The sequence below is a fragment of the Natator depressus genome, chromosome 3, assembly GCF_965152275.1.
Source record: "Natator depressus isolate rNatDep1 chromosome 3, rNatDep2.hap1, whole genome shotgun sequence".
Taxonomy (NCBI): Eukaryota; Metazoa; Chordata; order Testudines; family Cheloniidae; genus Natator; species Natator depressus.
This window is the reverse complement of record NC_134236.1, coordinates 206109885-206123621: the sequence shown is the minus strand read 5'-3', so window position 1 is coordinate 206123621 and position 13737 is coordinate 206109885. Positions and strand designations below refer to the sequence as shown.

Below are 13737 nucleotides of genomic sequence, written 5' to 3'. Positions count from 1 at the left end.
TCTACCTCCAACAACTTCAGTGCTACGGCTGTTTGAGATGCAAATATTTATAATGGGAAAAGCGTTTTCTTCATTGTTCAATCCAGTTAAAACCAAGCCTGGAAATTCTGAACCCAAATGTTGGAAGTTTCAGAAATTAAGCAATTAAAAGTGGAGTTCACAGCACAAACTGTTATGCAATGTTACCTATGCCACTGCAGCACAACACAGAGACAAAAGACCACCTCTTCACCCAGGAGAGCAGCATGAGCAACACCTTGCCTGTTTAGACAGCACCTCGCTGCAGTGCTGCTTGTGAGAACATGTTCCACCTTTCCATTGCTGGATAGCAGGAAGGTTCTCAGAGTTAAGACACTGATAGGCAACCTAGCCTCCTTCAATTTCTAAAGCATGAAAGTCTTGGGATGAGATAGCTGAAGTAGACTTCTTGACCGAAATCTGACACCTGAGTCTGAGTCTGAGCAGCAGTGTGGCAGGCACGCCTATGAGCATATGCTTTCACTTTTTTTAAGAGCAGTTGTCTTCAGTACTGCCTCCTTGCCATTCCTAGAAATGGACCACAATCACTGAATCGCTAACAGACCGGCATGGGGTAAGTAGAGGGATGAGAGCACACTGAGCTTGTATGCTCCCTGGTGGCATTGAACAGACCACAGGTATGCCAAGACTGAAGGGTTTCCATTCTTATCCTTGCAAAGGGTGTCAAATACCCGAGGGCATAATCTGCCTGGCCCTACTGGCTGACTTTTTGCTATCTCTGCCATACCAGAAAGCAATCCTAAAGGCAAAAAGCAGCTGCTACCCTTGAATCCAGATTAGTCCAAAAGTTAAAGTCTACACTGGCTGCAACCCAGACTTTTAATACTCAAAACTAGATTTTGGAAAAGCGAGAAGGCAATCTGCAGTGCCCAAGGCACAACTTGAGGAGAATACAAAAAGCTTACCTGTACTTACCTGAAAATGTCCTTTCTTCAAGTAATAAAGTCCACAGATCCACTTCTGGGGTACTACAGTTTAAAAGCAGAACCCAGACCTATCAATCACTGGCAGAAGGGAAATGCCTTGCTCTTTGAAGCTTCTTCCAGTTGAAACTAACTTCCACAGCCAGAAAAACACCATTCTAATTTCCAAAATTACAGATTGTGTTGACTATACTTTGAAGAAAAAGCACACAACTTTTCCTACTGCAGAGTATGAGGATAATTTACTTTAATGAAAAGCCGGAATTTTTGGATTTTAATTTCCATACATATTCTGGATGATCCATTTGTCCCCAGGGTAGACTTGATCTGTGGACCTTATTACGTGAAAAAAGAAAACTTTTAGATAAGCACAGATACATTTTCCTATTCATCATGCTAAACTGAGAGCTCTGTTACAATGGGATTTTCAAAGCAGCACACTTTCAGGGGTCAGAAGCAGAATTATCCTTTAAATATGGACATCCAAAATGAGGATGTAGAGAAGACTTCTGTTAAAAAAAAAAAGGGGGGGGGGGAGGGGATTGCCTAAACACTGATGACCAACATGTAAAATTTGGGGAATTTATGTATTGATGGATATGGATGCCAACAAATCTCACTACACTGAACAGTGATGCTTGGCAAAAGGAAAAATATGAGTTTATTTAGGAAATTAATGCTATGATAGTGAGGACTACTTTTCTGAATTAAAATAAAATCCTGGCTATCACCCAAGAAAGCTCCCACCTTCAAAAGTTCACCTGATTGGAGATAACTGTTATAAGAAAGGTTATTTTAATATATAGGAAGTATGACACCTCCAACTGCAGTTCAAGTGGGATGTAAGGTTCAAAATAAGGTTCCAAAGTTGCGCTCTATGACCTTGTAAGGCTGGAATCATGGTAGCTGTTCTAAAGTCACACTTAATATCAGCATTTGTATAAAACTTCCTTTTCTTGAACATGCTGTGAACATCATAGTACACAGTTTTCTTTGTTAATCTGTCAGGATGTACTTAGTAAAGATGATCAGAAAAACCAATGCTAATTTCAATTTATTTCTTCTTTGGGAATTTGTCCCCGTAATACTGCGTGGGTGGGATAGGGGAGACTGGGCTCAGACATTGCTCCAAAAATATTTGAAGTGGCTAGTGATCTCCTTGCTTTTAAAGATGTTGGGTGTATTGTCTTCTCTCTTCAACAGGGGCCCCTTCTGGGTTTCTCTGGGAAAGTAACTGAGCTTCAAGAACAGACTCTACCCCTTTCTGCTGTATGGGCTCCACATGGGCCAGATAGGTTTGTATTTCCCCTGGAGGCTCCAGCCTGGGAGGCCTGTTACGGAGGTGTTAATAGGGGCAGAGAGCTGGGCCTGAAGGCCCCTTACTGCACTCTCCTGCACTGGCAGCATCTGTACAATGCCCAGTGCCTTTTATTCACAGTGCAAGGGGTCACAATGAAGGGCCAGCAGCTGAACTCTGCAGTCAGGAGTGGGGGTCTTCGTGGGGTTTCTAGGGTGTGATTTTTCATTTGGTGCACTGTCTTTCTGGTGTTGCTTCCCTCATGGAGATGATGGAAACAAGTAGCTGCTTGTCCTCGAAGCTAGCTACAACAATCCTGCCTAGGGGAGAGTGGCTGAGGCAATCCCACTCAGACTGGGCTGTGAAGGGGAACTGTACCTGCTCACAGAACTGGCCAAGCCCCCCCAGTGTGACACTCGAAAGGGGGGTGAAGCAGAAGACAAAGACCCTTCCTTTTGCCTTTCTCAGCCTAGATCTCTCCCTGAAGCTTGCAGGACACCAACAGTTGCCAACACCTCAGAAGGGGAACCAGAGCTGAGGGGACAATTTCCCAAAAAATCTAATGCAGCCACAGGACATGGCTGAGAATTACAGACACACATTGTTGGACCACACTGATAGTCTGGAATTTGAAGTCAAAGGTTGAAATTTTTCTCAAAAAAGCTCTGCAGCGAGGTGGTCTGGGTGAGCCACCTGCTGCTGCCAAGACAGATAAAACTGGACAGGAGATGGGGCAGAAAGGTCTGGTGCTGACCCCAAGCTGTGAACGGGCTCAAGTACCCATTGTGACGTGTTTGTGAACCTTAACAAAACAAATAACCTGTTTTAAAGAAGGAGACAACTAAGGTAGGGAAAATCCCTGCCAATGCATAATTCCTGTCAGACGCAGACAGCTACCACCTCCAAGAAGCAAGGCTAGTCCAAATGGGAGTAGCTTTGTAGCACAAATTATTGATTTCTAGCGCCAATTTAGTAATTTGAGTTACTTCCTGTGAATCTACCTTAGTGAGATATGGTCAATACATCTGAAAGGTTGAGAGCTCTGAAGCAATCCTGACTGTTTGAGAAGGGGATTACAGTGCCTAGAGAGATGTGGAGGTTTTGGAGATCAAGAATTTTTATCTTAAACAATGCTGCTCCTTTGGAATGAATAAGTACCAGGAATAAAACCATCTGCATCTATATGGTTCTAATAGCAGTTTTATCATCTTAGCTGCAGAAGGGTGGTGACTGTGTCTATCAAGACTTACTCATGAGATAGACCCCTTCAAAGAGATGAGGAAGGGAATTAGAGGTAAAGCATTTCATCCAAAGAGAGGACACAGTTCTTCCCCACAATTTACAAGGCCCATTAAATCCGGTGTTTTAGACTATTATGCAGAAAGTAAGACAAAACTAGCCCTAAAGGGGAAGAAAAGTGAAACAGTATTTGACAGATTTGCTGCTTCACTCTGCAATTGGCTCTCAGAATCGCTACTAGAAACCACCACATTATTTGGGCTCATTATTGCTTGAATTCTTTAAAATCAGGATTGGGTGTTGTTCTAAAAACTATGTTGCAGGTCTTGATGCAGGGATTAATGAGTGAAATCCTAGGACAGTTAATATGCAGGGAATCTGGACTGGAAGATCACAATTGTCCTTTCTAGCCTTAAGAATCAATGAATCCCATCTCAGTTTTGAATCCCGGATTTGAAATGGTATACATTTTAATTCTAGTAGTTTATGAGATATCAGCTACTAGAATCCTATTGGAAAAGACTGCTGTTAAAATGCTTGGCTGATGAATGTATAAATCCTTTCAGGTCTAGTACAATTAGTTTATGGCCTTGGCGCAGAAAGAAAAGTTCTCTCTCTGTGCATGCGCGCGTGCACACACACACAAAAATCATCACTCACATTTTTATTTCAAGAACTTTCTTAAAACTCAATCTGTTTTGAAACGCAAATCTTAAACGATAGATATTGTTCATATTGGCTTTCAAATATTTTATTTTTAAAAAATCGTTGTGACATCTAAACCAGTTGTTCAATTAGACTTTTTTAAAAAAAGACATAGAACTTCACTGAATATTCAAATTTGATTTTTTTTTTTAATACAAAAAAACATTTCTATACTGTATTCAAAATTAGTTTGGATGGTCCAGTATTATATACTTACATGCACTTTAGGTGTGGGTGGAAGGCCATTACTAATTGGTTTCTAGAAAAAAATATCAAACTTAGATTATTCTTTTAATAGCTATACACATTTCACTAAAAACAAAATTAGTGTACAGATTAAACATTAAAATATCCTTGCTGAACTGTCAGACATAGTGCATAATTAACTTACTGTGAGAACAACAATATTAGATGAAACCGACAAGCCAATATTTATTCATATATCTGCATAAAAGACACCCACCAGCGGCAAACTCCATGCAACTTGTTAAACACAATAAATATAGACATGCTGTACATTTTCAAATTTAACACTGCACTCATTTAATGAGATGCACTAAATAAGTACAGGAATACCACAGTTTTTACAGAATTTGGTATGTGAACTTGCTAACCTTCCTTGTCCGTTGATGCTGCCAACTCCCCCCCCGCCACCCCACAGAGGAATTACTGTTCTAGTGAAATTCATCTATTATGATTCCTTAATATCCCATAGCTTAACTTCTACATAATTTATTACATAATAAAATTTTCAGCTAGAGATGTGAAAGAACACTAGAGAGTCATCATTCATTATTCCAAAGCTTATATAAGCCGTAGTATTATAATTAGCTGTTCAACGTTCCAAACAGTTGCTTAATGTAAACCCTGCTTTATTAAAATTATGTTTCAGCACTCCACACATTGTTTATTCTATACCAGAACCATTTCATAAGCATCAAGAATACTTATTTCTTTCAGTGCAGAGATATTTCAACAGACAATTATCTCCTTTTTAAAACTGTAAGCTGCTTCAACTACAAAACTTGAAAGGGACACAGTCAGCTGTAAGTCTAGATGATTTCAAAAGATGAGTTACAAGTGGTTTCAGGAGCTATACTTATCCGAGTCTCCCCCCCCCCCCAATATTTATGCTTTTAAAATCACATTTTAACTCTTTAAAATATGTTCTCTCCCCATCCCTCACTGTTCTGATAACTCCTCTCCTCCCCCCACTCTCACAAAAAACTGACTAATGGCAACATTTTCCAGAAGCAGCCCCTGATTTTAGGGCACAAATTGAGACATCTTGAATGTGCCTTTCAGAGATGCTGAACACTCATCTCCCATTAGCTTCAACTGAAGTCAGAACTGGGTCCTGAGCCAGTTTGAAAATCAAGCCCAAGGTTTCAAGCTGGGATGCAGAAACTGACACACCCCCAAATCAGCGGCCACTTCTGAAAATTTTGATCTAAATGACTACACAGGAGAAATAATGAAATTGACTATTACGCACCAAAAGCTGTCAAAATGCACCATGACAGCAAACTAAAAAAAGTATTTTTCTGCCCAGACAGAGCAGTAAAATCAATATAAGGTATTTCCCATGGGCAAATCCTGGGTCCATTTGTCTAAAAATCCTCGGAAAATACAGGAAATCACAGAAAATCTGTGACAGTTGACAACTAGTCTGCTGTAGGGGCTCAAAGGGGTCTCAATAAGCTGTAGTCCAAACCACACAGGACTTAAGTCAAAATTAACAGAGTTAAACCTGAAAGCAAACAGGATTCTAAGAGAACTATATATGTCAATAATGTAAAAGTTGTGCATATACAGTATTTTAATTTGAATGGTATATTTATGAACAGCTAAATACATTGTGTTACTGAGTTCTTGTGGGACATCAGTTTTGTAGTTTGTAATTAAAGATTTTATTCTGTAGGACTGAGAGCCTCAGAAGTTCATTAATTGCTAAGGGGTAAAATCACACTGTTATAGACAGAAGCTTTCAAAATGGAATTAAGTCCAAGTATGCCAAAATACATAAAGGCACACAACTATAAAATCATATTGTTTAAACAATTTTTAAAAAACTTTTGTTTCTAACATCACTCTAGATTTTTGTCTTCATTACTGTTACCTCAAGTTATAATTCGAGTCCTGTCCACGTACAAACACCCTTAACTCGGGTGTGGTGGTGCTTTTAACCGGAGCTGGCAGGCCCACCCAGGAGTATAGAATAAAGTTGGAGTTAGCACAACTCGTCAGCTGCTCACAGAACCACTCTGCAGCATGGACAGAGATTAGCTCTACTTGCATACTGCTAGTCCTCCAATGCCTTCCTGCAATTCCTCCCCTGGGTCCAGAAAGGACAGACAAGTTCTTCCACAATTCGCTGGGAAACCATTAACACAGCAAAGAACCCTGCAAATTTCCCCAGAACAAATAATTGCAGGGCCAGTATGGACATAGCATCTACTGTGTTATTTTTCACTGTGGCCACTCTCACTCGAGCTAGGCTACCGTGCGTGTGAGGAGTAAACTGAGTACTGATAACCTGAGTAAACTCTGCAGTGAACACAAACCCTTAGGACTAAAAATTTAGGACTAAAAATCTGTCCGCAACAATAAAAAAACCTTAAGCGCTCCAGCTCACCCTCCATCCCGATTCCTCACTGTTAACTCCTGCATATCTCCACATTCTCTCCCCACCTACTGTTGCATCCTTCCTGTCACTCTTTCAGTTCCTTCTTCAACTCCACCCCCAGTATGGCCAAGTCAGCTTCCCCACCCTAAAATGCCTTCTCTGCTGGATCTGGGGCTGCCACTTCTCTTGTGCTGAATAACTGCTGGTACTGAAGTGTCATATATTATCAGTTTAGCCTCAGTAAACAGACACTTTGATTTTAACCTTTTCCCCACAAGATCCATTTTATTTACTGTAGAAGTGGCTTGATTATATCCCTGTTAAGAACAATTATCTTCATGGTCAAGCAGCAGTTAAACTGCAATCCAAAGCTAACTAGTCTGGGGAGAAAAATGCTACGACTGTATATGACCTTAATTGGGCAATATGATCCGCAATAGCCCCCACAAACTGCAGAGGATTTATGCAGATATTTCTTCTTAACTCTAATACAGTTTATATATAGCCCTAGATGTATCCAGCTCTGGATGTTGAATAACTAATGGAAATTACTCAAGGCAATCCTTGGCACATTGATAGGAAGACAGAATTAAGGATTTGCATTTATTCAGAAACCCATATCTGCTACGCTGCAATAAAATCTGCTTCTAGCAGGCAGTCTTTCAGAAAGTACAACAGAACCTTGCTAATCCACATCATTTTATAATCCACATAAAAAACTCCCCATCTCGCAGCAAAGATGTTATACCAGACTGTGTTGCAGTGAAATGTTAAATTCCTAAAATTATTTTTACACGTTCAGTATCAAATAATTAAAGCCTAAACTGCAATTATCAATGTAAATTAAACTACATTTTGCATTACATTTTCCTTGGGTTCCCAATTTTTTTTGTTTTCATACCCACTAGTCAGTAAAATTCACTACACAATCTCTCATTAATATGAATTATTGAGGTTCTACTGTACTGATAGACAGGACACATCACTAAGGTTTTACACAGACACAAATCTTGAATGCACAATATTTATTACTTGTAATAAATGACAGCTCCTAGTAGCATTTAAAAATGAAATTGATATTAATGTCGACTGCTTAAATTTAGATAAAAACTGTAGCATGATTAAACAGTTTAGCCAAAATGTTTTAGACTTGTAAGACAAAATCCATTCAACAGATATCAAAACCTGAATATATGAAACAAATCAATAATCATAGAAACGTAGGAGTGGAAGGGACCTTGATAGGTCCTCTAGTCCAGTCACCTACACTGAAGCAGGACTAAGTATTACCTAGACCATCCCTGAGTGGTGTTTGTCTAACCTGTTCTTAAAAGCCTCCAGTGACGGAGAGTCCAAAACCTCACTAGGTGATTTGTTTCAGTGCTTAACTACTCTGACAGGAAGTTTTTTCTAATGTCTAACACCTAAATCTCCCTTGGTGCAATTAAAGCCCATTACTTCTTGTCCTGTCCTCAGTGGTTAAGGAGAACAATTTATCACCCTCCTCTTTATAACAACCTTTTTTATACTTGAAGACTTATGTTCCCCCTCAGTCTTCTCTACTCCAGACTAAACAAACCCAATTTTTTCAATCTTTTCTCATAGGTCATGTTTTCTAGCCCTTTAATCATTTTTATTGCTTTCCTCTGGTCTTTCTCCAATTTGTCCACATCTTTCCTGAAACATGGTGTCTAAAACTGGACACAGTATTCTAGCTGAGGCCTTACCAGTGCTGAATAGAGTGGAAAAATTACTTCTCGCGTTTTGCTTACAAGATTCCTGCTAATACACTGCAGAATGATGTTTGCTGTTTTTGCAACAGTATTACATTGTTGATCCATATTTAGTTTGTGATCCACTATAACCCCTTGTTCTTTTTCTACAATACTCAGTCCTAGGCAGTCATTTCCCATTTTGTATTTGTGCAATTGATTATTCCTTCCTAAGTGTAGTATTTCGCATTTGTTCTTATTGAATTTTATCCTATTTATTCAGACCATTTCTCCAGTTTGTCACAATCCTGTAGAATTCTAAATTCTGTCTTCCAAAGTGCTTGCAACCCCTCCCAGCTTGGTACTGTCCACAAATTTTATGAGTATACTCTCTACTATGGCACCATCCAAATAATTTATGAAGATACTGAATAGAACTGGACCCAGGACACATCCTTGCAAGAATCCACTTGATATGCCCTTCCAGCTTGATTGTGAACCATTAATAACCACTCTCTGAGAATTGTTTTCTAGCCAGTTGTGCACCCAACCTTATCGGAGGTTTGTCTAGGCTATATTTCTCTAGTTTGTTTACGAGAAGGTCATATGAGACAGTATAAAAAGCCTTACTAAAGTCAAGATACATCACATCTATTGCTTTCCCCCATCCACAAGGCTTGTTACCCTGTCAAAGAAGGATATTAGGTTGGTTTGACATGATTAGTTCTTGACAAATTCATGTTGATTGTTATTACCTTATTTTCTTCTGGATGCTTACAAAATAGAATGTTTGATTATCTGCTCCACTATCTTTCCGGGTACCGAAGTTAAGCTGACTGTTCTATAATTCCCTGGATTGTTCTTATTCCCCTTTTTATAGATAGGTACTATATTAGCCCCTTTCTGTCCTCGGGGATCTCTTCCATCCTCCAAGAGTTCTCAAAGATAACTGCTAATGGCTCAGAGACCTTTTCAGCCCATTCCTTAAGTATTCTAGGATGTATTTCATCAGGCTCTGCTGACTTGAAGACATCTAACTTGTCTAAATAATTCTTAACCTGTTTTGTTTTCCTACTTTAGCCTCAGATCCTACCCCCATTTACACTGATGTTTGCTATGTTAGTCATCCAGTCATTGCTAACATTTCTGGTGAAAACTGAAACAAAAAGGGTATTTAACACTTCTGCCATTGTTGCATTTTCTATTATTGTCTTTCCCTCCTTATTATGTAATGGGTCTACCCTGTCCTTGGTCTTCAATAAAGCACCGTGCAATTCAATCTAAGGAATTTGTTTAAAAAAAAAAGAGGTATAAAAATAGATTTGAAATCATTACCTACCAGTATTTCCTTCTTTTCTTTCCTTGAAAAATTAGTATCTCTATTTTCATTTGGCTGTTGATGTGGCGATCCCTCTCTGTCACCATTTAAATGTAAAGAACTCACTCCATTACCTTCAAAACAAATGTTTAAAGTACATAAACATTTTCTCTACATTCAACTTAAAATGTAATAGTCTACAGACATGAATTTGATGGGTCAAATTCTCTGTGGGCATTAACTCCATTGTACACCAGCAAAAAAATTGGCCCATTATAACAGGAAAAGGAGTTGTAATCATTTTAATCCTTTCAAGCCCCTAAACGAGGATCAGTAAAACTTCTAAAGGTTTTCAGTATGAGATAGTATGAAACAGTCATCTTCACTGACTCTCTTTGTATTTACAGCACATGTGGAGAGAGGATATTCACAGATTTTTCCTTTGCAAACATGACTGCTATTCTCAGCCCAGCTCAGCTCAGTCACTGTAGCTGTTTTAAAGCAAAATCAGGAGTTGCAAAAGCTCATTCTCTGAAAAGATAAGCTTATCACATGTATATCTTCATTAACCTTCTACATTTGGGAAACTAGCTATTTTTTCTTTTCTGTTAATTAACAAAATTATATAGCCACAGAACTTTCCTCCCCCACCCCAACTCTCTCCCTTCTGAGTTAATACCATCTACTTTTTAAGCTAAAGGAGCCTGAAAAATTATGAATCTCAAGAATGTGAATTTTTAAAAGGCCAAATTTTAACTGGTTAGAACTCAAGCTAATTAACAGATTTACTTGAATATTCTTAGTAAATTGAGTTTTCCTCAGGTTATATGCTGAACATTTGAGGCATATAGACTAGGGGTTTTTCCTACAAAATAATGGATGGACTCCCACTTCAAGCGCAAAACACACTCCAACCTTACCTAAGACGTGAGTATGGTGCCTCCATTATATATATATATATATATATTATATAAACACACACGCGCACATAGAATTTTATTCTACAAGTTCTACATGAAAATTACTACCAAATTTTGGTCACTAACAGAAAAAGTTATGTGAATGTGAGGTAAGAAAGTTACCTGTTCTGTAACTGGTGTTCGAGATACGTTGCTCATGTCATTCCACATTAGGTGTGTGTGCGCTCGCCGCATGCACTGGTGCCAGAAGTTTTTTCCTCAGCAGTATCCATAGGGGAGCAGCTCTGGCACCCTCTGGAGTGGTGCCTGCATGGCACGGTATAAGTGGCGCCACTGGCTCCCCGTACCCTCAGTTCCTTCTTGCCGGAAACTCCAACAGTGGGGAAGGAGGATGGGTCATGGAATGGACATGAGCAACACATCTCGAAGAACACCAGTTATGGAACAGGTAACAGTCTTTTCTTCTTCGAGTGCTTGCTCATGTTCATTCCATATTAGGGGACTCCAGCAGTTCCTGTGGAGGCGGGCAGGAGTTCACGGCTGCGCAGACTGTAATTAATACAGCTCTGCCGAACCCAGCGTAGTCTCTGGCCTGCTGAGTGATGGCATAATGGAGACGTGAACATGTGGATAGAGGACCACGTCACAGCTCTACAGATGTCCTGGATCGGGATGTGCGCCAGGTAGGCCGCTGAAGATGCCTGCGCTCTAATCAAATGGGCCCTGACAATAGACAGTGGCAGGACCTTTGCTAGCTCATACGGTCCTTATGCAAGAGGTGATCCAGCGGAAAATCCTCTGCGAAGAAACCAGAAGGCCCTTCATCCTATCCACCGTAGCGATGAAGAGCTGGGTCGATTTACAGAAAGTCTTGGTACACTTCAATAGTCAAGGCCCTCCGGACGTCCAGTGTGTTCAGATGCCTCTCCTCATCCGTCTGTGTGGCTTGGGACAAAACACTGGCAGGAACACATCCTGGCTCACGTGGAAGAAAGATACCACCTTTGGTAGGAAGGCTGGGTGAGGCTGCAACTGGACCACGTCCTTATAAAACGCTGTGTAAGGCGGTTCAGAGGTCAAGGCATTAATCTCTGAGACTCGTCTTGCCGATGTCACCGCCACCAGGAAAGCGACCTCCAGGACAGGTAGGAAAGGCAGCCTGGTGAGGACCAGGTTAAGGTCCCACTGCAGGACAGGGGACCTTACCTGAGGCCCCTCAGGAACACAACAGTCATGTCATGAGAGAAGACCGTCTGACCTTGCATAGGCTAGTGGAACGCGGAGATGGCCGCAAGGTGCACTCTGATGGAAGAATGTGCCAGACCCCGGTTCCTGAGCTGCAGTAAGTAGTCCAAGATGGACTGCACTGAAGAACGCGAGGGAGAAACGCTGTGCTCCAACGCCCAGCAAGAAAACCTGCTGGATGGACCTCCTCCGAGCAGGTACGCTCCTCTGGATTTAACCACAGAGCATCCATGCCAAGAGGTATAGACACTCAAGGTTGGGGTGTAGGAGCCAACTGTGATCTTGTGACAGCAGGTCCGGACAGCAGGGAAGGGGCCAGGGAGGGGATGCCGACAGGCTCATGTGGCAAGGCCATGCAGGGGCGACCATGATAACCTGTGCCTTGTCCCTCTTGATCTTTACTAGGACCTGGCTGACCACAGGTATCAGAGGGAACGTGTACATAAACTGGAGGGTGTAGCTGTGTGCCACTGTACTGAGGACCCAGCGGTCCAAAGTTATCCCCGACCATGCTGGGAGGGAAAAGGAAAGGTGGTTGCAAAAAACTGGGAAAAATAGGATCCAGGAAATGGACTGGTAGCTCGCTCTTGGGCGTACCCTCAAAACGACTTTTTAGCTCCTTGCTTGAAATGGGTCGAGCCCAACCAGGCATAGAGTGGGGGTGGGTGGCTCGTGCGCCATCTATAGCCCTTGGGCTTTTTGTGCAGTGGGTCCTGCCGGGGCTGGCTCTCTTGCCCCTGGGGAAGTTGCGATTTGAACCGCTTACATGCCGGGCTCGGAAAGTAGAGCCCTAGGGTTTTTAGGGTAGTTCGGGAGTCCTTCAGCCCATGTAATTTGTTGTCCATCTGCTCTGCAAACAGGGCCTGGCCATCAAAGGGGAGGTCCTGAATCAAATGCTGATCCTTGGAGGACAACCCAGAGAGGAGCCGCCAGGACACTCGCCGCATGGAGATGGCGGACACCATGGTGCGGGCGGTGGAGTCTGCTGTGTCAGATGCCGCTTGAAGGGTTGGCGACAGCTGTGCCCTCGTCAAAGAGCACCCATAATTCTTTACAGGAACCTTTGGGGGGCAGGGGCGGCATTCTCGAACTCAGCTGCAGACTGCCACATATTAAAGTCATAGTGGCCAAGGTGGTTGGCCAACCTCAACTGTAAGCTAAACGAGGAATAAATTTTCCATCCAAACAAGTCCAGTCTCCTTGAGTCTTTATTTTTGGGGGTAGCTCCGGATTGCCCCTGGCATTCCCTGTGGTTAACTGCCTTGACCACCAGGGAAGGGTGGGAGTAAAGGTATTTGTGCCCCTTAGTCGGGACAAAGAACTTATGCTCTGCCCGTTTGGAAATGAGGGGCAGAGAGGAGGGGGTTTGCCACAAGGCACTGGATATCTTCAATACCCCTTCGTCAAGGGGAAAGGCCACCCTAGCAGGGGCCGTGGAGGAGAGGACATCGAACAGGGAGTCTGCTTGCTCCTCCAACTCCTCCGCCTGCAGGCCAAGGTTGGACATGACCTTCTTCAACAGCTCCTGGTGCGCTGTAGCATCATCCTGAGGAACCGGGTGAGGCGGCTCCGTGACGGCCTCGTCCGGTGACAAGGAGAAGGCCAGTACCGCGGATTCCATGGCACCAATTTGTGGTCCAGCAGGCTGTTCACCTTAGTCCACATGTACTTGTGGGGGTCTTATCCCCTGGGGCCTCAAGCACCGGAGGGAGT

The 13737-nt window shown here is 42.1% G+C and overlaps 1 protein-coding gene across 3 annotated transcripts in view; it reads right to left on the bottom strand.

Moving 5' to 3' along the window:
* MAP4K3 (mitogen-activated protein kinase kinase kinase kinase 3) overlaps positions 1-13737 on the bottom strand; it is a 135186-nt gene that overhangs the window by 29124 nt on the left and 92325 nt on the right. For all 3 annotated transcript variants that reach the window (XM_074949758.1, XM_074949759.1, XM_074949760.1), the window contains 2 exons: positions 9881-9993; positions 4421-4462 (listed from right to left, as the gene is read on the bottom strand). In XM_074949758.1, coding sequence (XP_074805859.1) covers positions 4421-4462; positions 9881-9993 — 155 coding nt within the window. The remainder of the gene's footprint in view (positions 1-4420; positions 4463-9880; positions 9994-13737) is intronic.